At 43.4% G+C, this 27930-nt stretch overlaps 1 protein-coding gene across 1 annotated transcript; it reads left to right on the top strand.

Annotated features, from left to right (window-relative positions):
* Window positions 1-239: 239 nt before the first annotated feature.
* On the top strand, window positions 240-27692 carry LOC125440918 (bcl-2-associated transcription factor 1-like). Its single transcript, XM_048511034.1, is given in 15 exon segments — window positions 240-364; window positions 2937-3002; window positions 6914-7035; window positions 7604-7793; window positions 7795-8555; window positions 9745-10015; window positions 10017-10408; window positions 10517-10680; window positions 17936-18041; window positions 19770-19854; window positions 20609-20784; window positions 21866-22046; window positions 24245-24391; window positions 25988-26194; window positions 26322-27692. Coding segments are annotated over 13 exon segments (2790 nt in total). The 5' UTR covers window positions 240-364; window positions 2937-3002; window positions 6914-6931; the 3' UTR covers window positions 26328-27692.
* The last annotated feature ends 238 nt before the right edge of the window (window positions 27693-27930 follow it).

Below are 27930 nucleotides of genomic sequence, written 5' to 3'. Positions count from 1 at the left end.
CTGCCCAGACCTGGGAGTCTGTCCAGCCATGGACTGAGCATTCCATCATCAGCCCATTGGCCATGCTGGCAGGGGCTGATGGAAATTGTAGTCCATGAACATCTGGACAGCCACAGGTTGCAGACCCTTGCGTAGAGCCACCTTTTACCCGCCTCCAGGTTCCAACAGCAGAGGTTGGAGGGCCGGACGTCCCGCCCCTCCCCCTCCCCCTCTGGAGCGGAAGTGGCGTGTCACGAGAGGCCCGCGCCTCCTGGCGTCTCTATGGTCTCCCTGCGCCTACCTCTTCTCTCTCTTCCTTCACGGAGACGGAAAATGGCTGCCGAGCGGCGGTGGTAGAGGCGGGCCGGAGACGTCGCCTGGAGGGGTGAGCCGGCCGCTTTGACGGCAGCCGCGGGCAGGGAGGCCGCCTGCTCCGGCTTAGCTGGCTTGTGGTCCCGGTTAGCCTCCGGGCCGCGTTTCCCTGCGAGCCCCCCACGGCTGCCTCTCCGTCCTCCCCCGGTGCCAGGGCCCAACATCCACCGGGGGGCAAGGCCGGACCCCTCCCCTTTCCATAGCTTCAGGGTTATTTTTTTTTAAAAATCCATATCATTTTGTCCTCCCCACAAGTGGGGGGGGGGGAGGGAATCCCCCCTTCCTGCCATGCACCCTCCGCAGTGACGGATTTACCTATAGCTGAAGCCTGGGGCCTCAGAATCGGGGGGGGGGGGGGCGGGCTCCAGCGTGTACTATTTTTGACACCGTCGTAGGTATAGCGACTTTATTTATGCACTTCCTCCCCCCTTGCCGCCCCCCCCCCTTGAGCAGCAGTGGCGTAGGAGGTTAAGAGCTCGTGTATCTAACCTGGAGGAACCGGGTTTGATTCCCAGCTCTGCCTCCTGAGCTGTGGAGGCTTCTCTGGGGAATTCAGATTAGCCTGTGCGCTCCCACACACGCCAGCTGGGTGACCTTGGGCTAGTCACAGTTCTTCGGAGCTCTCTCAGCCCCACCCACCTCACAGGGTGTTTGTTGTGAGGGGGGAAGGGCAAGGAGATTGTCAGCCCCTTTGAGTCTCCTGCAGGAGAGAAAGGGGAGATATAAATCCAAACTCTTCTTCTTCTTGCTATGGTATTTAATAAAAACATCTTGTGTCATTTCCTCCTTTAGAGGAGGAATTATCAGTTGCAGGATTGGAAAGCCCCCCCCCCCCCCCCCCCGGCTTTGCTCAGTTTTGCTTAAAACACTCTCCCTTCTTCCTCTAGTCAGGAGGGGGGGCTCGCAAGTGAAGTAGCCCAGCCTTCCTCATCTAAATTTGGCACTGGCCCTTCCTCTTCGCCCCTTTGGGCTGGGGCTGCTCCCTGGCGGGTGGTTGAGGTCGCCCCAAATGAACTCCCCAGGGAACGTTTGACCTCCCCAAAGGAGGAGAGTTTGCCAGAGTCGGTGGCTCATTCCTATTTTATTTGCTGCACGGCGGCGGCGAAACCTGATCTGTTTGAGCTGCGCCCGCCCCGTCGCTGCGGCAACCGATCCCTCGGGAGGGAATCTAGGGTGTTTTTTTTTTGCACGGCTGTGAAACAGTTTGTGCATTAAATCACCCCCACCTCTCCTTCCAGAGACACCTCAAAGTTTCCTAAGTGGTATTAATTCACACCTGTGAGCCGGGGGTGTGGATGCAGCCAACGTGCATTGTGCAAGCGCTCTTCGGCCAGCTGAGATCCGCTGTAGATGCCTGTTGAGTGTTTAGGTTGCTAGGAGCATTTTTCCCCCCAAAAGCTGCCACTAAAAGTACACTTTGCCTTTAGGAAATAGGAAGGTATTTGGGTATTGACATAGACAAGCCTTTATTGGCATACCAAATTACAATAAAACAATTGTCCATAAAAGGCAGATAAATACAACAAACATTCAGAGTCTTATCAATAGTGTAGTCCCAATGAACTCATCAAAAGTATTTGGGTATTCATGAGCATGCATTTGTTAGGAAAAATCACTGTGGCTTTTTATGTAAAACATTTCATTGCTGGACACAGCAAAAGCAGCAATGTGCAAATGCATCGTGTGAGCCAGTCGAAATAGGCCGTAGATGCCTGTTGATTTTACAGGGTCCGGATTTAGTTGCTAGAAGTCATAACATTTGTTTGATCCAGTGACAGTAGTCTTGTGCAAATTCTCTACTGGATTGACAATGGCACATGGAAAAGGTATATACATGTGCTTTCCTGTTCTAGTTCTCCATATCCAGGAGGACCATGCATGGGTTCTGATAGCAGGATGCAAACCCTGTATGTAGAACTGAATATTTCATTATCTCTTTATTCAGTATCGTAAGAGAGAGTCCGATTCAGGGGCTTTTATCATTCTCCCAGGCAAGTAATATGTGCTGACCGTCCTTGGAGAGAGATGTCACACCAGCATTCCGGTAGTCCAGGGCTATCTACACTTACTATCTACACTACACTTACATTACCTTTGATGTGTAATATTCCATAATTATCTGTGGCATCACGGAGTTATCACTGGCTGTAAGCTGTTCCCAGAAACATGCTAGAAGTATTGTGTTATCAAGTAAGGTTGTGTACTCATGTTGACGTACCAGTTGCTGAGGGCTAAAGATTTGAATGTATCTACTATCTGTATGTTTGAATAATCAGCAAATCCAAATGCTGTGATATAATGGTGCACAGAGGCCTCTTCCGCACATGTAGAATAATGCACTTTCAACCCACTTTTACAACTGTTTGCAAGTGGATATTGCTATTCCGCCTAGCTCCAAAGTGCATTGAAAGTGCATTATTCTGCATGTGTGGAAGGGGTTTAAGTGAAGACAAATTATAAATATACTAATACTGTGAAATGTCAGTCTCTTGTTTGTTTTGTCTGTTACAAACTTTTTTTAAAAAAAACAAACCTATGTGAGATAAAGGACTGGAGTTAAACTAACTTTACTTTTTTAAAAACAGGAATTGATATTTGAGTGCCTACTAAGAACTGTAAATTCCTTCCTTACTGACATATAGGACTGCCAGGTAAGATCAATTCTCTGTTGTTTTAAGGCTGAATTCGGGCTGTTCATTTTTTAGAGGTTAAGGGATTTTCTTCCACAGTGTTTTCTGAAAATGGCTAACTTACCGTGTAGCATGTAATGAATGGGAGGGGTTTAAGGCTAATGAAATAACAATGTGTCATCAATCGTGGTGCCCACCAGGTGTTTTTAAAAATGGTTGGGGCCAGGTGCGCCTTTTGCCCCGCAGAGCTTCTGATGGGGCATTGGAGATTTAATTATCTGTGCTGCTTAAAAAAAAAATTGCTTGGACAATACAAGGAACTTCCAGTGTGTGACTGAAGGTAAGCTGCAGAAGCCAACTTAGGGCAGCAGCCATTTTGTGGTCGACCCCACTCACGCGATTCCAGAATTCTAAAGGTGCCCCTGGGCACCCTTGAAATAATGTATGCTTCTAGTACAGTGGTGGCGACCTTATAATTAGATACAGGATTAGGACATAATTTCGATCAAAGCCCCTGCCAGCATGGCCAATTGGCCATGCTGGCAGGGGCTGATGGGAATTGTAGTCCATAACATCGGAGTGCCAAAGGTTCACCACCACGGTTCTAGTACCCAAAATAAATGACAATTAAAAAGTAGATTGACACAGGAACTGTAAACACTTTAAATGTGCTTGTTTTATAAGCGAATTGAGTATTTACTGGAAATATATGCATCTTAACTCCTATGTCATACACTTGCTTCTTGTCAGTTACTGTGCGTTAGTGTGGAATTTGACCTTGGTTCCCAGTTACACCTCAGCATTGGAGCGCTGCCTGGATTTTAGGCACGAAAAGATACTTATGTCTGTGTGCTATCTTTCTGGGGAGTTCCAGTGAATCACTGACTGTGTGAAACTTCTTTGTTTTTATTATCACCTTTTTTTTTGGGGGGGGGGGGAGCTGGGTTGGATTTAGGCTGTTGCTGGAACTCTGGATAGCCAGAGTTCTCCTGTCTTACTTTCGAAACTGTCTGCCAGCTGATTAAAGAACTGTTTGAAGTTACTTTTGCCTGGGCAGAATTTGTTTGTTACACTTCTCTAACCATTTTATCTGGGCTTGAAGCTTAATTAGTTTGGTATTAGAAATATACAAATGTCCACTGGAGAAAGTGGATTGAGGCTCCGTTAAAAAGCTTGCCAGGGAATGAATGCAATTTAATTATGCCTCCCAGCGTGAAAGTGCCACTCTCAACAAAGCCCTGTTGATTGTAACGGCCGAGGGTCATTAAAAAAATTTTTTTTTACTACTACTACTAAAACAAAGCCCTGTTTATCTTCTTCTGCCCTGTCCCTTGTATTCAGACAGCATATCTAGACAGTCTGGGGATATGCATATTTGTGAATGCCTCCCATACACTGATCTAGCCTTCCGCCTTTCCTCAAATCAAGTTATGAACAGCAAAACTCAGAAACCAGCCAGACAAGAAGGGCTGGATAAAGATGCGTAAAACAAACACAGGCTTCAAGTTTCCCATAATGGCCTGGTTTTCTGGTTAAACTGCAGTCCTGTCTTTGAGAAAGCTGCCTTGAAGATAAGCCTGAGCTCTTATTATACTGAACCGCTTGATCAAATTCAAATCAATAACTGCAGAGATTTTAAAAAATACAAACATTTACTTGAACCATATTATAAAAGAAATAGATAAGAATTTCAGTACAAGTAATTTCCAAGAGAAGACAAATAAAACACAGTAATTGCTACAATAAACAGTAGTTTTCCTCCAGACCATTACCTAAGGAACTTGCCTACCAATCTTTGGCCCCTTCCGCACACACAGAATAATGCGTTTTCAAACCACTTTCACAACTGTTTGCAAGTGGATTTTGCTATTCCGCACAGTTTCAAAGAGCGTTGAAAGCAGTTTTAAAGTGCATTATTCTGCATGTGCGGAAGGAGCCTTTCTTTCTTTCTGTAAAAAAAAGGAAGCAGAAATACAGCTGATTGGTTTCCTTGCCCCAGTAAAAGTTCTGGAGATCTCCTGGCAGGGAACAACCCATAGCATCTTGTAGCAATGCTGGAAGTCAAGGCTAAGTTAGGAGCCCAGAAGCCAGACTGGAATCACCTCAAAACACCTTTCTTTATACAATGTTCATGTTTTACCTCAACACCAACTACTCCACAATGAGATAATCTCCGGCCTCTTCCATACATGCAGAATAATGCACGTTCAATCCACTTTCAGTGCGCTTTGCGACTGGATTTTAATGTGCGGAATTCAAAATCCACTTGCAAACAGTTGTGAAAGCGGATTGAAAGTGCATCATTCTGCATGTGCGGAAGGGGCCTTAACCCAACCTTCTGTACATTAGCTATCATTCTAGGTAACTCTGGGTCACTTCTCTGAGAGCCTTATCAGGCAAGGTAGGCTTAATGATCACGTGAATCTTGCTCAGGCCTTGATGTCACCTGCAGAGCAGCTTGTCTGCCTAAGTTACCATAGCTCATTCTGCTAATAAGCACAAGTCACAGGAACTCCCTTATTAGGAAATCAGATGCCCTTGCTACAGCTTTGAAGTATGCGATGGAAAGCAAAGCAACCTTGCCCTATATCTATGTACAAAGACAAAACCAAAGTCACATCATTAAACTCCACTGAATGCTGTTAGAATACCGGCATTCTTATGCAAAATAATATTTCTGAGCATAACTTCTCCATCTAGATCACAGGTGTCAATTGTATTCTCCAGATAAAGTTAGGTGGATCATAGCCTCCCATCATCCCCTGCATGATACTGGCAGGGGATGATGGGAACTGTAGTCCATAACATCTGGAGGGCTGCGAGTTTGACACCTGTGATCTAGAGGACCAAGTCCAGATCTTGCATCCTGTAGGCCTTATTTCCTCTTAAAACATTTCTATCTTCTCCTTCTGAAGCTATATTTATGCAAAAGATGCTTAATATATTTTCTCAGAGTACGATTTCTGCTGCTCTATCGTTCTGATTTACACTAATGTTTGAACATTGGTGAATTAGAAATAGTATGAAAGGGATGTGGAGTTTGTGTTAGTGTCTGTATCAAGGACAAAGGGCAGAGCAAGATTAACAACCCAATCTAGAGGGCTCTGGCTGGTGGGGATGGTGCCATTGCCACCCCACCTCTAAAGGGATTAGTGGGGGCACAGGATGGCAGCAAGCTTCAGAAACTCCCTCTCCATAGGGCTAAACGGACATGCTACCTTTTTGGCGTAAGTCTGAGGCCAGGGGTGTTCCCGGGTCAAAAGCAAATACTCCTAGCCTGTCCTGTGAACAGCGCTAGTTTGCCCCCAGCTGCACCTGTGTACAGCTTTAGGTCTGCACAGCTCTGTGGTCTACAGGCTGTTCCGGGTCTGTGGTGCCCACCTTCCAGTTTGTTCTCTCCATCAGCATAAGTGCCACTTAACACCAGTGGGGTGGGCAAATTAATTGGCTGCAAGAGCAGATTTGGCCCCACCTCTCTGGATTGGGCTGCCTAGCTACAGAAAAATGTTGGTTCATTGTAGCCAGTCCTACATTAAGATCTTCCCATCAAGGAACAGAGCAACAGAGAGGAGGAAAAATACTTGAGGATGGTACATTCACATGGATAATGATGATGGAGAAATATTATCAGTGATGTTGCCACTTATTGTTCATACAGCATACTGTAATACTGAATTTGCCGTAAGGTGTTTTTTTCAAGATATTCTCATTTTGAGAGGCTGTGGCTAATAGCTGGCAAAAGTCTCTTCTCGGGAAAGAAGTTCCATTTAATCTTGAAATGTTTAAGAAGCTTAGTTTTTCATGTTAGGTTTATGTTAAAGTACAAAGATAGAGCATAATCTACAAGTTGCATGCATTTTTATTGACAAAATTTGATTTGAGCATTTTAATTTTAAGTTACTGTACATTTGACCAATTTTTTAATTGGGTAGGTAAACCAGTAGAGGACAATGGGTCGCTCTAATACTAGATCACATTCTTCACGATCAAAGTCCAGATCTCAGTCCAGTTCAAGGTCAAGGTCAAGATCACATTCTAGAAAAAAGAGATACAGGTAAATTTCTTGTAACTTTTAAAAAAAACCTTAAGCTTTTGCTTTGTTTTGTTTTAATTCATGATACTTGGAGGCAAGTTCTATTATCTGTAGAACTTCCCAGCATTTGCTAGCAATTGCAGATTCAGTATTTCTTCGCCTTGATAATATCCTGTTTGTTTACTTCAGTAGAATTATTTCTCTCTCGGGTGCTACTACTGGTAGTTCACAGTTGTGTAAAAATAGTTGTGGGGAGAGCTAAAAAAAGTTGGCTTATTTTAGGATGGGTTGCCTGCAAGCTATTGGAATTTTCTGTATCTGAGCTGGGTAGAAATATTTTTCTGCTGTTAAGAACTATGGTAGAATACCTCCATAAAATTTAACTTTAAAAGTTACATTTTGTGGCAATACTTCCTTTGGAAAATTGGGATAAAAACACCTCCAATATGGGAAGGGGGGGTTGACTGCTGGAAAAGGGAATAGAATCACTTTCATGGACAAGTGGAACACTATTCACGCTCAGGATTGTGGACAGTGGTTTTTAAAGGATAATGAACTCTTCATGTACTAACATTTTCATAAACCTTAGTTCCAGGTCTCGATCTAGAACATATTCACGCTCTCGCAGTAGAGATCGCATGTACAACAGAGATTATCGCAGAGATTACAGGAATAACAGAGGGATGAGACGCCCCTATGGCTACAGAGGAAGAGGCAGAGGATATTACCCAGGAGGTGGTGGTAGATATCATCGTGGAGGCTACAGACCCTGCTCTTGGAAACAGAAGGCACTTCCCGGAAAGTCCTAGGCACGGGCCAAGCTCTCGCCGCTCTAGAAGTCCTGCGTTTAAGATCAGTCTCTTCCCCAGAGGTCTCGCGCAGCAGATCTGCGGCCGCGATCCTACCGATCTTCTTAGATCTCCAAGGTCCTTCTTTCTTATCTCGCCTCGCCTTTCTCCGGTCGACATTGCAAATCACCTGCCTCTTCCATAAAGGCGCTGGCGAATTCGCCAGAAAAAGCAAGCCAAGAAAGGCCGTTTAACGGGAGCTGCTTTGCAGGACAGCCCGTTAAAAAATAAATCCCAAGAGGAAGATAAAGGGGCGTTCGAACACGACCCATCTGAGCCCATGGATGACTTCAATAAATCAGCAGCCACTTCAGGTGATATCTGGCCCGGACTTTCAGCCTATGATAACAGTCCTCGGTCTCTCCACAGTCATTCTGTTGCTTCCCCACCTAGTCAGAGCTCTTCAGGCTCTGATGCTCACTTGCTCAGCACGGTTCACTCAGCAAAAGACACGCCTCAGCATTCACATTCCATTCAACACAGCCCCGGGAGGTCCGGGTCGGGTTCTCTGGGAAACGGGTCCAGTCGCTACAGCCCTTCCCAGAACAGCCCGCTTCATCACATTCCTACAAGAAGAAGTCCTGCCAAAGCAACCGCGTCGCAGAACGCTCCACGCGAGGAGGCTCGCATGCGCTCCTTTTATCCAGAGGCTGGGGAGCAGGAAAGCGCAAAGGGTGGGAAATTCCTGAAAAGGTAAGACCCACAAATGCAAAAATAATAAAGCTTAGCAGCCATGGGCGTAGGTCGCTAAGAGCAGGTGCAGTGTACCAATCTGGGAAGTGGAACCGGGTTTGATTCTCTGCTCTGGTCGCTTGAGCTGTGGAGGCTTATCTGGTGAATTAGATTAGCTTGTGCCCTCCAGCACATGCCAGTTGGGTGACCTTGGGCTAGTCACAGTTCTTTGGAGCTCTCCCAGCCCCACCCACCTCACAGGCTGTTTGTTGTGAGGGGGAAAGGAGATTGTCAGCCCCTTTGAATCTCCTTATAGGAGAGAAAGGGGGGGATATAAATCCAACTCTTCTTCTCTTATTTAGGTAATTTGAACGGGATAATCCCGTTCGGTTGGCACTGCTGGTTCTGGTAAGCCAACCCAAGAGATGTTTGTCATTATGACTTGAGAAAACTGCCAGTCTTTCAGAAATTCTTCTCTGATGTATCTGAAAGCATCAGTGCAAAATACATTTTGTAAACCCAAGTACTTAAAAGCATTTCAAGATCAGCACAGAAATCCTAAGCATCAGAATGTGTAAATGTACTATGAAAGCAGAGCTAGAATGAATTGCAATGTTCCACACTTTCCCTAAAGGAACTGATTCCTGAATTTATAACTGTGACCAATTTATAACTTACTGGAAGAATAATTAGACATATTACATAATCAGTCTATGAATTCTTGTCTCCACCACTATCTAATCTGTGGCATTGTATTTATTTTTTGAATTTCCACCCTGCAATACAACAATAAAAACAATATACGATTAAACCAACAATAGGATAAAACTAGCATTTACAACATAAAGATGGTGACTTAAAATCCAATGTATTTTGTATTAAGCTGTAGAAGAGACTGCTTTGAGCTTGTATTTTACAGATTCAAATGCTGTATTTGGGTTGAATATCTGATTTTAAAAATAAAATAGTTGATTTTCCCTGTTGGTTTATATAAATGGGCATAGAAGGGGAGGGTTTATTGTTTGTTGTTTTAGTACTAGAACATCTGGTTTTTGCTAGGAAGATTTCTCTTTTATAAACAGTCAATGTTATAATAATTGTGTGCAGGCAGTTGTTGAATTTTGTGGTGGCGGAATGCCAGAAGATAAATGCTATCGAACTGGAACGAAGGCAGTGAAAAATCTTCATCCTCTCCTTTGGTTATCTGCAGGTTCACAGATGAAGACTCTAGAGTATACCTGCTTGATAGAGGTAATGCTAGGGAGAAAGATACGCAAAAGGAGAGAGGATCAGAAAAAGGCAGGACAGAGGGAGAATGGGAAGATCAGGAAGCTTTGGAATATTATATGGATAAAGAGTCTGGGAAACAAAAATTTAATGATTCTGAAGGGGATGACACTGAGGAGACAGAAGATTATAGACAGTTCAGGAAGTCTGTTCTGGCAGATCAGGGTAAGAGCTTTGCTGCATCTCACCGGAATAACTGAGGAGGAAGGATCCAAGTACAAATCTAAAATCTCTATGAAGACAAGTAGAGAGAGTGAAAGTTTTAGAGAAGACAAAAGTTACAAGCTTAAGGAGACTCCTAGTTACCTAGTAGAGAGGCCCGGTTTGCTGAAAGACAAGCACAAGGAAGACGAGAAGATGTCCGAGAGAATGATGAAGAAAGACACCCAGTCACCTGACCAGGTAAAGTCTGAGAAGCTCAAAGAACTCTTTGATTATAGCCCCCCTCTGCACAAGAATCTGGACGCCAGAGAAAAATCGACGTTCAGGGAGGAGAGCCCCCTTAGGATCAAAATGATAGCCAGCGACTCTCACCGGCCGGAAGTGAAACTTAAAATGGCCCCGGTGCCACTCGACGATTCCAACAGGTAACTGTCGCGATTTGGAATCATTTCCCTTGATCGGGGACGAAGCCGTGTTGCCATAACCCTCTTTGTTTTCCCTTTTGTGTGTTAGGTGTGTCCACGAGGCTCAAGGCCCTTGACTAAAGACAGGCTGCTTGCTAGCACACTTGTCCATTCGGTCAAGAAGGAGCAAGAGTTCCGGTCCATCTTTGACCACATTAAGCTCCCGCAAGCCAGCAAAAGCACATCAGAGTCATTTATTCAGCACATTGTGTCCTTAGTTCATCATGTCAAAGGTACGCCTTTAATTTAACGTACAAAGTAAGTAATATATGGCATTGAACGATACTGGATGCTGTCTGTGCAGAATTCCAGCCTGGTATTTTTGTGCTTAGTTCTGCACGTAATCTTTCTGTTATGCTTGGGCATTATAAAATTACACAGCGTTCCAAAAATGAATACCTACATATGAAAGTATTGCATATCTTTAATGTAGCTGTGAGAGTTGCAAATGTGATTTTTGTGCTCCAACATTTCCCATATTTTCCATTGTAAACATTGAAAAATCCCTCCGACTTCTTCATGCTATACTAAGGTGACCAGATGGTCACCTTTGTGAACCGGATGTATGGGTAGGCTGGCAAGATGATGCTGTACCGTTAAAGATTAGCGAGCGCTCGCTTTCCTGCCCTGTCACAGGGCAGGAACGGAGCTTCCAGAAGGTTGAAAGCGCGTCCTCGGCGCTGCACTCACGCTGGAGGCTGCCGCGACTGCCTTGTACCAGAAGGCACGCGCAGCCTTCCAAAATCGGGACACTTGAAATAACCCGTGGGATGCGGGACAAATTGTTTTAAGGTGGGACTGTCCCGCCAAAAGCGGGACGTCTGGTCAGCCTGCGCTATACATTTTGACTATGAAAAACCTTTGCTTAAGAAGTGCTTTTCTCATTCTGAAAAAGTGAATATATCCAGTGTTTCTTTTAAGTGTTCCCCTAAACTAGTGGTTCTCAACCTGGGGGTCGAACGACCCTTTCACAGGGGTCGCCTAAGACTCTCTGCATCAGTGTTCTCCATCTGTAAATGGATAAATGTGAGGGTTGGGGGTCACCACAACATGAGGAACTGTATTAAAGGGTCGCGGCATTAGGAAGGTTGAGAACCACTGCCCGAAACGTTCCGGTTTTTCAGCTGGAAAAAAGCTTTCGCATCCGTAGACTCAGCCAGTCAATCAAAATAGAAAAGGGGGGGGGTGCCAGTGTTATCCTCTCCCCGCTCCCCCCGGAGCTGAGAGAGAGGTTAAGAGAAATGAGTTGGATGGGGAAAAGAATCAGCTAACAGCTACAAGCAAAGTGGAAAACAAGAGAAATCATGGGACACAAAGGAGAAAAGAAGGGATAACTGAAAGGAACGTGCAGAGAAAAATGAAGAAAAATGTGAATAGATTGTGATGACATGTGGAGTATAGAGAGGAAAAAAGTTTTAAACATTAGCATATAAAATTATCACCGAACAACTGAATATGGTTCAAAAAAAGGGGGGGGGGGGACTGTTGCAATCACAGAAGACCCCCCAGAACAAAACTCTCTTCCAGCAGTGTGGTGCCCCGTGTTGGCGGGGACCCTTGGCTAGCCACCCATGGGGCTGGGAGTCTCCAGTTCCTCGTTATTACCCAGGGCCTTGGAGGTGAGGGGGGAGGATTCATCGGCTGCCTCTCTCCTGCGTCCTGCGCAGTTCCACAGCTGTGTGAGAATCCCAGCCAACAGCCTCTTCCTTGGCCTCTGTCTCTCCCGACACTAATGGTGGCCCCGCACCTGAGGGCCAGTCCTGCCCTTCCTTGGCCCTATGGGCTGCTCTGCTTGTCTTTCCAGGCTGGGCTGTACCCCCTTCCATACCCTCACCGGGGCCACCCTCTGGGTCTTGGCAGATGTGTCCGATCAGCTCTGAATGCTGAGAATGAATAAATAGTATGTGAATAAATAGTATGCATGTACAACCGGATTGTAGCCATAATTTGCTGAGGTTCTGTTTTGTCTGCTAGATTTATCTTGGTTTATGGCAGTAATAGGAGCGACTTGCGACCAGATGTTATGGACTACGATTAAGCTCTGCCAGCATGGCCAATTGGCCATGCTGGCAGGGCTGATGGGAATTTTGAACCGGTCGACCGGAGCGTTCACCAACAGTATCAATAAAGCCAATCGCGCATAATTCCAAATCCCTTGCTGAACAGATACTGTGTAGTCACAGCTTAATTCTCCAATCCTACCTAAGGTTAAGAAATGGCTTTGATCAGTTAGGATGCTAAGTAGATTTACAAGCATGTCTGTCCTACACTGTTACCACTAGGCAACCCAGTCCTGTGCTGTTGTACAAGGAATTTAGGCCCGCCAGCTCAGTCTATTCTGATCGCAAAGTACCAAAGATAAATGCTATGGAGGTCTGTGGGGGAGGTAATATTACTTCTTCTGTTTATAATGCTGAGCTTGGGATTTTTTCTTGCACACCTGTCCTCCATAAACACGAGTATTCTCAAACCATGAGTAACAAATAGCATGTGTATTACGTGTACCTTATTTTGTCAAGAATATAAATAATGGCAAGCAACACATCTATCACCAATGGCAAAGTTTACTCAATCCGAGGATGCATAAATCTGGTGGTTTGTGCTGTAAATGGGTAAGACAGATCTTTCTACAAACCTGAAAAGGGCCCCACGTTTGTTAAAAAGTGGTTATTTAAAAGAAAAAGTTTTTTTTTAAAATTCTAAAAATATGAATAGAGCTGCTGTAGCTTTAAGCAACCGATTTCCTCAGTGGCTGTTGCTAAGCACCCACAGATTCCAGGCTTGGTTCTGTGAGTAAAAAAGCCACAAAAGGGGACAGGGCTTTTTTCAGGCCAGTTTTAGCCTTTGAGGGAGGACATATGGAGCCAGGCTTAACTAGGTTTACCAGGTCCAGGTTGGGAAATTCTTGGAGAGTTTGTGCTGAAGTCTGTGAAGGGCAGGGTACGGAGAGGGGTGAGGCTTCCACCAGGTGTATTGTCCAGCTTCCAGAGCAGGTACTTTCTCCAGGGGATCAGTCACGTACTGTCAGCCAGAGGTGGGATCCAGCAGGTTCTCACAGGTTCCCGAGAGTAGGTTACTAATTATTTGTGTGTGCCGAGAGGGGGTTACTAATTGGTGATTAGCCACGTGATTTTTGCCTTAGTTACGCCCCTCCTCTCAGCTGTAGCGCGCAGAACTTGAAGCAGTCTAACAGGAGGTGCACCGGCGTGGGGTGAGAACTTGAAGCAGTCTAACAGGAGGTGCACCGGCGTGCGTGGCAGCCTGTGCCTGTGTGCATTCGTTTCCCGCCCAAGGCCCGGCACAGTGGCTGCGTCCTTGCCACAGCCCCGCCCAGGAATGCCACACCCCTGGAATGCCCGGCCACGCCCCCGTCATGCCCCGCCCAGCCCCATTGGCGCTATGCCACAGTTTGAATCCCACCACCATGGGAACCTGTTACTAACATTTTTGGATCCCACCACTGCTGTCAGCCAAAACTATATTGCAGGGTTGTTGTGCGGATAAAGAGGAGGAGGGAGAATAACGTAAGTCGCTTTGGTCCCCACTATGGGTGGGGTAGAAATTAAAGAAATAAATAATAAATATAGCTGAAAACGGGCAGGTAAAAGTTAGGTTGGTGAACTGCTGAGAAGGAGAGGACGGATCAGGGAAAGGGATATGGGGATTGTTAGCGGGGAGGGAGGGGAAGTACTGTGAGGAAGGCGCAGATGGGAAAGTGAGGTCCCCCCCCCAAAGAATTCCATACTGTGCAAGTGAACCTGGCTGTTGGGGGCAGGGAACTGAAGACAGAGGGATAGATAAAGGTATGTTGGCACTCCAAGAACTTGCCCTATGCCACGAAATAATAGACCCAACATCAGTCCCATGTACCGGGAGCTTAGAGACTCAGCACAAACTTGTACAACATCTGGGCAGAAGAACTGCACAAAATGACTTCACAAGATGGAATGACAAGATACTAACTGTTCTCTGTTCCACAGAAAGGTGATAGTTGGGTCAGTCGAGGTGCAGTGGTCGAGAAAGCTGGATGCTTTTGCATTAGTATATAGTCCCGAACGAATATGAGAATTATCACGTATTTTTACCCGCTGCCTTTGTCAAAACCATTATTTTGTGGATTATTGAACATGGTACTTTGATTTTTGGTACAAGAGCATTTATGCCAAAATGTATTTCTACTTTCAAACAGATGGGGCAGGGCTACGTAGGCACTGGGTCCCAGGTGGAGCATTCCACAGCAAAGAAGGTGCAGCATGCTTTGTTCTCTTGCGAAGGAAGATACAATCTACTATCATCTTTCTGTAGAGCTGAGTCTAGCATGCAAATCTGCAAGGAAGAGGGCCCTGGAAGCTATCTGAATAGGGGTGGGCCGTAAAGAAAAGCATGAAAACCATAAAGTGTTCCATTTTGAAATGTTTGTATAAAATTACTCGAGATTGATAGTATGCAGCGGGCATCAAAATGGCTAGGTAACTTCCAGACGATTGAGAATGTACGTATGTATTCCAAGGCATGTGAACTAACAGAAATATCTCAAATGGGAGCGTTTGTAATCATCCCCAGCTCTTAACCTCAAAGCTTCAGTCTGTTTAGTATATATTCCCAAACATTCTGATGTTTACTTTAGACATGAAAATCCTTCATTGTTCTGCAGTTTTTTAAAGTGATAGAAACTTAATCCGATTGAACAGTATTGCAGAAACATTTTATCAATTCCTAATTTAACACGGTGTCATACATAGTTTGAGCAGTGAGTCTGGAAACTTGCTCACCTAGAAGAAAGAATCACTCAGCCAGAGCAAGTAATTATTAGAATTGGCTAATAGTTTTATGTTTGCTTTATGACTATTTTTTATCAGAAGCTACTATTGCCATTGTAGTTGGAATAAAGCATTATTTTGGAAAGCATTCTTGGAATGTGGATATGCAGGTTAAAATGTCTCGGTTAAATATTGTAGGTCGACTGACCAAGATCCTAAGCTGTCATGACAAATGGAACACAGGTTTCTGTAAATAATGCTGTCTTAGTATTTCTTTTATAATACCTCTTTATCTCTTAATGTGCCCGCGTTGAACTTTCCAATTTTTAATAGAGGAAGAAAGGATTTTTGTAGCATGTCTGTCTGTAGAGCAGATATATGGTTTGTATTGTCGTGGTCTTTTGTCAGTGTGCTGAGCAGAACTTTCAACACTTCAAACTGATAAACTCATGCCATATTTTATGTATACTTTTTCCTGATGATTTGAAATGACTTTCTGCATAAATATTTGGCCAAGAAGACTTTTGCCTGGAACACTTGGAAAACTGTCTGGTTTTATACTGTTCGGAAATAGCCAATGTTCGCATTTCTTACTAAGAGGTGAATGGAATAAACGGAGTTTGCAAAGAAATCCATCAATGCGACGATGGCAAAAATATAATTTAAACAGAGCGTTTTACCGTAGTATATAAATTAGAGCATATGGCCAGCTCGCTAGCGGTGTTTATAGTCTATGACCAAGTTGTTGATGTGTGTAAATCATGATTTGCTTCTGAAGTTATGTAATTATTTCTGCACACTTCAAAAAGATTGTGCGGATCAAGTTTTTGGTGAAACGAGTAATTTTGCATTATTGGTGCAACGAAGCTAGAGACTGAACAGCTCTTTCCGTCCACAGAGCTGAAAATGCCCAGTGATGTGTTTCTTTTTCATTGCAACTAGGTCCTGGAATGTGTTTTGAAATGGCAAAATCCATGTTACAAAAATAAAATAGCTGTTGAAAGATAAACAGATGCACAAACAGGCACAGTTGAACCTTCTCTCTTCCTGGCAAAAATGGCACACAAAACTTGAGTTGCTAGCTCACATTCCTGTGTTCTGATTGAGGCGCTACCCTTGTAGTGGCCGTGTCAAGTTTTAATGATTGGTTGTGAGAGATGTGCTGGATTGTTGGGCGGTAAGTTGACACAGATGTACTGTTAAGCAGATAGCTTGCTTTATATGTGACATTTCATACTCCGTTATGATTTTATACATTTTTGTTCCTATCCTGCATTTAAACACATCTGTTGAACTGGTCTTTCAAACTGTAGTGGTTACTAATTATCGGTCGCTGTTTAAAAGGGGGGGCGGGGAGAGTTTAAACCAGTGATGATGAACCTTTTCGAGACCAAGTGCCCGAATTGAAACCCAAAACCCACTTATTTATCGCAAAGTGCCAACACGGCAATTTAACCTGAATGCTGAGGATTTAGTTTAGAAAAAACAGTTGGCTCTGAGGCGTGCGTTACTCAGAAGTAAGCTTGGTGGTAGTCGGTGGCTTTGCTTTGAAGCAACCGTGCAACTCTTCCAACGGGTGAGTCATGACCCTAGGAGGGTTTACTCAGAAGCGAGCTTGCTCCCAGGTAAAGGATCGTGCTTTAGCATGAAAATCAGTGGGGTTTAACAGCTCTTAACAGGGGTACCTACACTGCTTCCTCAAAACTCAGTCTTAGATTTAATACTAATAATCGAACCCAGCAGCCCAGGCCAGCCTAGATTGGGGGGGGGGGCGGCACTCTGTTTGCACGTGCCCACAGAGAGGGTTCTGAGTGCCACCTCTCGCACCCGTGCCATAGGTTCGCCACCACTGGTTTAAACTATTCTGTCAAGTTCACCAAGATGCCAGACGCTTAAACATGCTCAGCTATTGGAATCTTCCTTAGCAGATGTTCTTCTGAAAAGAAGACATGTTTGTGGGTGTTTAAATAATTCAGCTTTATATAATTTTTTTGGAAATAAGCTATCTTCAGGGCGGCTTACTTTCGAATCAGGGCACATAGGATGGCGTTTTTCATTTGCAAAATCTAGGCTATGTAGCTTTTGATGGAGTAGATAACATTGAAAACTGTAATATTTCTTCTGCAAATGTGTCATTAGCATTAGAAGAGGAGAATCCGCGTGATGTAGTAGTTAAGAGCACGTGGACTCTTAATCTGGAGAACAGGGTTTGATTCCCTGCTCCTCCGCCTGAGTGGCGGAGTCTTATCTGATGAACTAGATTTGTTTCCCCGCTCCTACATTCAAGCTGGATGACCTTGGGCTAGTCACAATTCTCTCAGCCCCACCTACCTCCCAAGGTGTCTGTTGTGGGAGAGGAAGGGAAAGGAGCTTGTAAGCCCCTTTGAGTCTCCTTAAAGGAGAGAAAGGCGGGGAATAAATCCAGACTCTTCTTTTGGAATATTGTCCTGCAAGCAACCCTTTGAAGATGTCCAATGTCACCAGCCGTTTTCCCAATTACACAGCTCTGGTTCTTGCCTCAATTGTGTCGGCTGCACATAAATGAAAGGAAAACTGTAAAAGGTGGTAGTTGCTATTTGTTGGTGTTTACTGCGAAAGAAGTTGAAAAACAAAATTTAACCTCTCCCATGTTTTACAAACTGTTTTGCCTGTTTTGCATTCTAGTAGGGTGGGATGTGTAGACCGTATCTCCCTTAACCAGACAGTTTTTGTCCTCTGCAACCAACAGAACAATATTTCAAGTCAGCTGCCATGACCCTAAGTGAGAGGTTCACTGCATATCAGAAGGCTACTGAAGAACATACCGCCCGGCAAAAGAGCCCGGAAATTCACAGGTGGGGTATCCTATTGCTCTATTTGCTGCTTGCCTGGCTGAGCCTCCAGATATCAACCTGTAGGGATGAGCCCCGCGAACCCAGCAGAGCCTCAGAAAGAGCGCAGGAATTCCTGTGCCATCTGTGTCCTTCTGGGCGCACACGCTCACCCGTCCCCCAGATCCCCGTGAGTCACAGGTCATGAACTACCTGACTCACGGTCACCAGGTGTCCCAGACAAAGGGCCGCTTGCCCCCAGGTATGGATTAGACCCAGACGCAAACGTTTCCTCCCGCACATAGGCAACCCCATGATGTTATGTATCATATGATATTCTCCCGCTCTCCCACCTCCCATATACGCCCCCATGGAAACCCTAATAAAAGGTGCCAGGGACTAGCACACGGCAGAGTTGCCGGATCCATGGATCACGCTTCCTGCTGCTGGCTCTCTCCACCGGATGATATCGCTGCATCTCACCTCTTCCTTGCGACCCTTGCAGGCCGACTTCATCAACCCACATATCAAACGAGATTAACTTCTTGGCAAACCACCCATTTATTTTTCTCTTAGGTTAAAAAAAAACCTTGAAAAAGGAATGAGGTAAAGGCTCTGGTGCCAAGCTCAGTATCTGCCTCGTAGTACATGCTGACTAAATAGACAGTGCTGTGTGAAATATGTACTAAGACCTGTGACAGATTTGTGTACCATCATTTTATTCGGTGTACATGTTAATTGTGTATATGAAGGGTTATTTTAAACTCATGCTCAGGATCCAAAGAACTACGTGACTTGTTTTGTCAACCCAAGGAGATTTTTTACATCTAACCTGGAGGAACCGGGTTTGATTCCCCGTTCTGCCGCCTGAGCTGTGGAGGCTTCTCTGGGGAATTCAGATTAGCCTGTGCACTCCCACTCACGCCAGCTGGGTGACCTTGGGCTAGTCACAGCTTCTCGGAGCTCTCTCAGCCCCACCTACCTCACAGGGTGTTTGTTGTGAGGGGGGAAGGGCAAGGAGATTGTCAGCCCCTTTGGGTCTCCTGCAGGAGAGAAAGGGGGGATATAAATCCAAACTCCACCTCCACCTGGCAAGAGGCAGCAATTCTGTAAAAACCGAATCACTAAGAAAACCTGACAAGGCCATATCGGCTTGGTACAGGGTATAAATCCCAACTCCTCCTCCTCCTCCTCCTCCTCCTCCTCCTCCTCCTCTTCTTCTTCTTCTTCTACTACTACTACTACTACTACTACTACTACTACTACTACTACTATTAATTCTTTAGATTCTGGCCCAGGTGTACTAATGACAAGGAGAGATAGGATAAGCACACGTGACACTTAAACATGCTTGAGAAATCACATTGTTGGTTTAATTTTTGAATCAATGAAACACAACAAGTGAGTTACAGTTTTCTGGATGCAGCGTTTGTCCAGCTTCCATTTGATTGGGAAAATTGCAGCTGAGGAAATTTTGAAGCCTCCAATAAAGGAAGTTTTAAGACATCTGGTTTATATTATAGTTAAGGAAGAGGTAGTTTTTGAAAAGTTCATTGAAATGTACAGTTGTCAACAGTTTGGTTTTTGTTTGGATGTTTCTGTGTTTGGGTAAAATGTATATTTAAAAATTAACAACCAGATTTGACATTTGGATGGCACTACGGCACTTCTCCTTTTGTGTTTCCAGTTTTCCACTTGACCGAGATTAATACCGGCAGCCGTAATGATTACTTTTAAAAATCTTGCATTTAGGAGGATTGACATCTCCCCAAGTGCCCTGAGGAAGCACACCCGTTTAGCGGGGGAAGAGAGAGCCTTTAAAGAAGACGCTCAGAAAGTAGGTTCAGATTGGTGCTGTTTTAATTTACTGCCTCATGGTTGTTTTCTTGTAAGATTTGATTTTACCTAGATCCTGTTGAGCCGGTTCCATTTAAAATAATCTCAGCATGAGTGATGAACCAGTTGTATGCAACCTAATCGTACAGTTCAATAACTTGACATGCAGCGATTAAATACTGTATCCCTTGTTTTTCTTTCTTAGAGAACACATTCATTACCAATTCCTTCAACAGCAATTTTGATGTTTCAGCAAGGGAAAGGGAAAGAAAATGTATCAAAAGTTTTGCTGTTTTAATTTTTATGGAAGTAACTTTTGCTATTTTTAGCTCAATCTTGGGAGATTAACTTTTCTTTTTCAGTATCCCTTCTTGGGGGCAAAGCGTGCACAGTTGCTAGTTCCGGATTGGATATAAACTACCTTGAACACGAAAAATATTCCTGAATATTTTTAATGAATATATAAGATAACGAACTGCGAGTCGAGCTCTACTCAACAACCAATCTTTCCTTTATCCCTCTTTCTTTTGCAGTCTCTACACTTCCCCCCAAAAAGCCACTTCAATTGGGGGACCCTTGAGAATAGTGTCGCCACAGAAATTGTGGGACATTTTGGTTTTGTATGAGTAGACATGCCTCCTGGCAGGGTGGGGTAAGGGCACTCCCCATAGTTAAGGAAGAGGTAGGTCTTTTCCTATCGCAGTCACGAGGAGTGGGGGTGCTAAAATAATTTCCCGGAAATGTTTCTGCCTTAGGGAGATAAAAAATTAAAGTGTGACACGGCCGATCTTCGACACGACATCGACCGTCGCCGAAAAGAAAGAAGTAAAGAACGAGGAGACTCTAAAGGTTCCCGGGAATCCAGCGGATCCAGAACGCAGGAGAAAATTTCAAAAGATTACAAGGAGTATAAAACTTTCAAGGAGGACAGGTAAAGAGGTTTAATTGCTCGTAACTAGGTTTTGAGCTTCTAATTAGACTTTTGGTAACTTTTGTAAGCTCAATTGCTTTCAGTTTGCCCTGTGCGATGGAACAGCTAAATTTAAACAATTGAAATTATTTGTTTTACAGCAAAAATGTATTTGTCTTTTACACGGCTTATGGTGGATGAGGACAAAAACTTTGGAATAGCAAGCTAACACTGAAAAAAATGACAAATTAATCTGTCCTATTATCCAGGCTACGTCAGGAGGTTGGACTTCAAAGCAGTACATTTCTGTAAACAGTTTGTGTAAGAACTTTGGTTCGTTATGCTTGATTCCGCACTTTTTCAACTCATAACACCCAGACTATGAGACTTTTTTAAAAAACTGATGGATTAGGTTAACATGGGGAGTGGGGGAGAATTTGTTTTTCTCGTGACAGGGAACGGGATATTTAAACAGTCTTTAAAAGCAATCTGTTCAGCATATTGTAATTCAATTTCAATTTAACCTTTAATGGCATATAAGCATATTGTAATAGTTATATCCACCTTTGGGGTATGGTATTAATATATAAATACGGTCAATTTAATGCCAGATGTCTTTGCCATGGGATGTTCAATACAATGACCATATACGTTGTTTTTCTTGCTCTTTCACTTGTGTAATGATGGATTTATTTGAACTTTTCTGTTTGCTTTCCTACACTTATGGTCATTCACTTATCAGTTGCTACCTAGTTCTGTAACTTGAGCCCACATTGTGAGAGGGCAAAATCAATATTTTTGCTATTCTTGGTAAGATACAAAAAAAAAGAATGAAATAGCATCACTTCAGACATATTACCTGAAAGGATTCTTTCCTGCATATTTTTTTCTGAACATAGTTTTTCTGAGCTAACTAGCTCTTTCTGCTCATCAACAATTTTCGTTAATGAGCCCTAAACTATTTTAAGAAGTTATAGATGGAAGGTTGATAGCGCGAGAACTGTAAAACTCCATAGTAGCATCAGACACGCCGACAGAGTAGCTTCTCAGAAAGACACTGTGTAGGACTTTACGGCAAACAGTGTGGTTTCTTATTTTTCAGTAAACAAAAAAGAGAGCCAGACCGTTCTCGATCTTCCTCAACTTCCTCCCCATCTTCCTCTTCATCCAGTTCCCGAGAAGAGAAAGAATGCAAGAAAGAACGAGACGAAGAGTTTAAGCCTCATCACGAACAAAAAGAATACCCTGGCTTTACAGGAGTCGGAAGACCCAGAGGAACTTTCGTGAGTTTCTGCCGTACTTTTTCTGCTTCAAAAAACTTATTACATCCCAAAAAACATTTACGTGTCCAGAGGTTGCTTGTTCTTTATATGAAAAGCATATTATAGGAAAAGGTTCAGAAGTTTTTTCCTGCTTAGAAATGTAAGTTGTCAGGAAGGAGGTGTTCATCATAAAATGCCTTCTGCTTCGGCTCCGCTTAGCTAGGGATATGTTGTCACATGATATTTTACATAGTCCTGAGATTAAAAACAGCAAGTTTTGACTAAGCCAAGCAGCCAAATTCTTTGCCATTTTTATTCCTTCATTTTGATGCTAGTCCATATTGGTTTCCATGGCTAATCTTCTGTGAGCTTTCTGCCGCTTTGCTTTGCTGGTTTGTTTCCTTCTCTCTTTTTAACAGGAACTGTGGATCAACTCCTGACTTTAAATCAGAAAGAATAGGCCCGGCAGTCTGCTTTCCTCTTTTAACAGACGGTTGCTCGGGACATTGTGGGTTTTCTGAGTTGTGTGGACAGGGTCTGATAGTTTTTGCTCCTAACGTTTCACCCGCATCTATGGCTGGCATCTTCAGAGGCAAGTCTTAGTGTAACGGGTTGTTTCCTGTGGCACCGGACCGAAGCCACACAGTTTGGAATACCCCCAACAGCCAGTGGATTCCAGCCATGAAAACTGCTCAGGAGTCTTGAAAATCTGACCACAGTTAGTACTGAAGGGAATACCAAAGAATCTGAGAGGAGAGGCTGCAGCGTTTGGCACTCTTTAGTTTGGAGAGGAGACGTCTGAGGGGGGATATGATCGAAGTCTATGAAATTATGCATGGGGTAGAAAATGTTGACAGAGAGAAATTTTTCTCTCTCACGATACTGGAACCAGGGGGCATTCAATGAAAATGCTGGGGGGAAGAATTAGGACTAATAAAAGGAAACACTTCTTCACGCAACGTGTGATTGGTGTTTGGAATATGCTGCCACAGGAGGTGGTGATGGCCACTAACCTGGATAGCTTTAAAAAGGGCTTGGACAGATTTATGGAGGAGAAGTCGATCTATGGCTACCAATCTTGATCCTCCTTGATCTGAGATCAAATGCCTTAGCAGACCAGGTGCTCGGGAGCAGCAGCAGTAGCAGCAGGCCATTGCTTTCACCTCCTGCACGTGAGCTCCCAAAGGCACCTGGTGGGCCACTGCGAGTAGCAGAGTGCTGGACTAGATGGACTCTGGTCTGATCCAGCTGGCTTGTTCTTATGTTCTTATGAGGAAGGTCACAGGATTATAACCTCAGAACAGTCACCGCCTTCAAATGTCTGCGGCAGCTCAGAGATACATTAATATGCCGATAGTGCGATTCTGACAGTATTTCCCTGGAAGATATAATGAACTCCGGTTTTCCTGCGGATTACGGCAATGTGTCATTTCCCCATTTTCAAAAGATTTTCGGTGAGGTATCTTCAAAGATAAGGAGATTAGCTTTAAAAGGGGCTTGGACAGATTTATGGAGGATAAGTCGATTTATGGCTACCAATCTTGATCCTCTTTGATCTGCGATTGTAAATGCCTTAACAGACCAGGTGCTCGGGAGCAACAGCCGCAGAAGGCCATTGCTTTCACATCCTGCATGTGAGCCCCCAAAGGCACCTGGTGGGCCACTGCGAGTAGCAGAGAGCTGAACTAGATGGACTCTGGTCTGATCCAGCTGGCTTGTTCTTACGTTCTTATTCAATCTGAGAATTCTCATATTGAGTCTTTGTAGCTTCAAAAATACCTCGCTGAATTTTTTAAAAAAACAGGAAAACGTCACATTTCCACAATCAGCGGGGAAAACGGAATTCGTTCGTCAACTTTTATCACTGAAGAGGCAGGTAGCCGCAATGCCAGCTGAGGAAATGTCCCAGGGGAACTTCAGCAAATGGCAGGTGGTACGGAGGGTTCAAGCAGCAGAAAACGGTGGCCAGGAGAAAAAAACCTGTCGCCTCCAACTCTTTATTTGTATGTGCTATCCTGAGGAAAAAATGAGATGCTTTTTAAAAAGACGTCCCCATGACGTCTAGTTATGGTTGTGCGGAAAAGACGATGGATTCCCAAGCATCTTCGTTATATGCATGGTGTTAGTTGAAGGATTATCGCAAAGCATTTTGGTTAATGTAAGACAAACTTATAATTTGCTTGGTGTCGGTTAAACACATGAATGCTTTGGTCAATCAGTTTCGAATTAGGGGCAGAGGAAGAGCCAGAGGTGTGTTTGCTGGAATAAATACTGGTCCCAGTAACTCAAATCCCGCTTTTCAAAAGAGACCGAAGGAGGAAGAATGGGATCCTGAATATACCCCCAAAAGCAAGAAGTACTTCTTGGTGGGTACCAAACTGTTATGCATGCCTCTTTTTCTCAAAGCTTATTGTATCGATAATTCAATAGAACCAAATTTTTTGTGCTTGCTTCTATCATTTCAAGGATTTATGCTAACGGCATTAGACCTCTTTTTAATATACTCAGCCGCATAAAAACTTGTGGCATTTTTTTGAAGGAATTTCTTTTGCTCAGTTTCTTATCTGTCCTTTGTGAAGGGAAGAATTCTTTCCAATGCTGACTGCGATATACAAATTCAAACACTGCCTTTTTCCCATATTTCTATCTGATCTGTAACTGAGGAGTTTGTTTTGCTTTAGAGCTCTGTGGAGAATTGTAGAGATAAAAGCTATTTGAATTCCGTGAGTAACTTCTAAACAATGGGGTTTGTAACCTTTTAAATATGTTTTGATTGTCACTGTGTTGTCATTCTGTAGAGTTCTCAAGGACGCTTCAAATTCGAAAGGCCGGGGAAGAAATCATTTCACTTTTTCCTTCTCCTTTAATTTCCTATCTGCCATTGAGCTAATTTCTGTAAAAGACATACTTTGCTTTTCAAATCTTGCCTTGCTGCTTCCTTTTCTAAATCAAATGTGAGTTTTAGGCTTTGAAGAAAGAATGATTTTCTTGCTCCCAAATGGAAACCTGTGTGATCACACCACTTAGTGCTGGGCAAGTTTAGTTCCCACCACAATATTAGTTTGACATTTAGCACTTTGTGTCACAGCAATGAACGGCTACGGGGCTCTCTGAAGGATAGCATTGGTCTCTGGACTGTGTGGATCCCAGTATTTGGAGAGAGAATTATTTATGCCTTCTCTCAACTGTGTTGCAGATGTAACCCACTGGTTTTGAGAATAAAGCCAGTTTGAACCTGTAGCTTGTACCTTGAATTTTCTCACCAGCTTATGCTAGACTGCTGGAATGGTGGATAATGGTATTTGTAAGTCACTTGGCAGATTTTCTCACTGTCTGTGGTCTTTTGACCATATTTTTTCCCCTCTAGGAAAAATCTACCATGTTACTTATCAGAAAAAATGGATGTATTTAACTTTTGTCAAACCAATGTTTACAAACTGTGTTTTTGGTATGGTATATGCAATCCTACATATTAGAGACAGATCATGTTAGTTTACTTCCAATAATACAAGCAAAGCTTTAGAACTCTTTATAAATATATATATATTTGAAGGGCTGAAATATGTCTCTTGGCATCTAAAATCCGTAAGAATAAACTACAGAGCTGGGACCAGGGTAATTGTCTCTCGCATGAAATCAGTGATTAATTAGAGGTCTTTAACTCAGGGATAAAACACGTGCTTCTGTCATGAGTTAGAGGATCACAAGTATGGGGACTGGAGGACACTTCTGCTTGAGACAAAGAAGAATCATAGAGTTGGAAGAGACCCCCAAGGGCCATCAAGTCCAACCCCCTGCAATGCAGGAACACACAATCAAAGAGCGTCTGCCTTCTAGCACATGCAGCTACAAACCAGGAGGAGCTGAGTAGGTTGAGGTACTTCTTTGGACGCTACTCTGAGTAAAGCATTGTGAGTGCTTTCATTTTTTATTTTTTTTTGTTCACTGTGTATTTGTTCTAGCATGATGATAGAGATGACGGCGTGGATTACTGGGCCAAAAGAGGAAGAGGCCGGGGCATTTTCCAGCGTGGCCGAGGAAGATTTAACTTCAAAAAATCAGGTAGCAGCCCAAAGTGGACTCATGACAAATATCAAGGGGATGGGCTTGTGGAAGAAGAAGAAGAAACAATGGAAAGCGAAGACAAAGAGAGGCGCAAGGAAGAAAAGGTGGGCAGTTGTGGTCTCTCGTCTTTGGAGATTTTCTCGCTAATGCGACGTCACGTTCTCATTTGAATTTCAAAGGGTTTAAGGTTCTATAATAATACAGTACAAATATTCTGCATCTTTTGCACAGGAATAACTCTGAAGACCCATTCCAACGGAAACTTGTGCGCCATCCACACCGCATTTTTAATATGACTGTTGTCGTCAAATGAATGTAAGCATTTTACTTCAATTTTACCGTTGGAGAGTAGTTTAGGTTTTTTGTTTTAATTCTTTAGTGATTCACTTAATAGTAGCCGGTAACAATTATACAGAAGCAAGTAGGAAAAAAAATATAACGCTGTTTGTCTTGATCAGTTTTTAAAAACGTCTGCTGTTTGTATAAGCAGTGTAATTTTGCTTTGTCCGAAAGAGATGGTTGAAGCGTTGAGAACTGTACTTCATTGACCCTCCACAATTGTGTTTTATTCTGAAGTCAACCTTAGTCTGCACATCTAAATCTTGAGCAGCATTTTTTAAAAAAATAAATCAGTATTAAATCTGAACTCTATGCTGGAGTTAGCATTTTCCTTAGTTTTAAGTTTGTTTCTGTGGCTTATGTTTAAATTGTAGTGTAATAATTGCTTGGTCTGATTTTGGGGGGTGGGGGGGAAAACTGATATTTCACTTAACGGTGACCCAGCTGCATATAGTTAATTTTGTCAACGCGTGAATAGCGCTGAAGGACTAAGGGGTTGCAATCTGTTTTCACAAAAACGATTTCTGTTCAGGTTTGGAAACTATAGTATATTCTGTTTTTTTGAAGAGTGGAAGTAGGAGGTATTTGCAGAGTTGGTGTTGAGATCGTATTAATTATTTCATACATTCACATTTCTAGACTACGATGGGAGTTCTCTTCTGAACAGATCTAGATCTGACAAGTAGAATTGTAGCTTAACAGGTGCTACGTTTCTCCGACCGCATACCCTAACAGCTAATGGGGAAATGCCTCAACTTGTTTTTGCAACAGCATTAAAAATAGCTTGACCTTCTACCCACTCTTTTCTAACAAGAAGATCTGTCCTACATTCCAAATGCATGTGCCATTAGGCGTACAACTGAAAGAGGTAAAATTGTAGTGAATAAAAGTTATCTCTTTAACACAAGCATGCTTCAATATGTTCTTTCAGAATTTACATGCATAATAAATATCGTCTGCTGTAAAACACTAGCTAATCCATTTTAAAACATTTAAGCCGAGTGAATAATGAGTGTGAAATAGCATTATTACTGCGGGAACGTGAAGAGGAAGACTCGTTTGTTTTCTGGCGAAAGTGTCGGCCCAGAAGTTCGTGGCCGTTATCGATCCAGCTATTATGTGTATAATTCTTTTCCCCAGATTGTAAAATAGTCTGTTTTGTTTTTTTCTGTGGGTTTTCTTTGGTAAATAACCTGACACGAAATGGGATATCTCCATCATGTTTTCGGTCTTCAGTGGAATAAAAATATGAAAATTCTAAAACGATATTAGACTGTTATTATGCATCACGGAAACATTGCAATCGTTATTTGTTGATGTCTAAGCAACAGGCATTGTGGGAGGAAAGTGTCATTTTATTTTGTATATCAAAACCACATCACTGAATAGTCAATTGAATGAAGCCCAAATTCATATCCGCTTAAAACGTGAAAGCTTAACACATTTTTGGCAATGTCAGAGTCATGGCTAGGGAAAATGGAGCCTGGGGCAAAAATCTGAG

Source organism: Sphaerodactylus townsendi, linkage group LG11, assembly GCF_021028975.2.
Source record: "Sphaerodactylus townsendi isolate TG3544 linkage group LG11, MPM_Stown_v2.3, whole genome shotgun sequence".
Taxonomy (NCBI): domain Eukaryota; kingdom Metazoa; phylum Chordata; class Lepidosauria; order Squamata; family Sphaerodactylidae; genus Sphaerodactylus; species Sphaerodactylus townsendi.
Note: the sequence above shows the minus strand (reverse complement) of the source record. Positions and strands in the feature narration are given on the sequence as shown.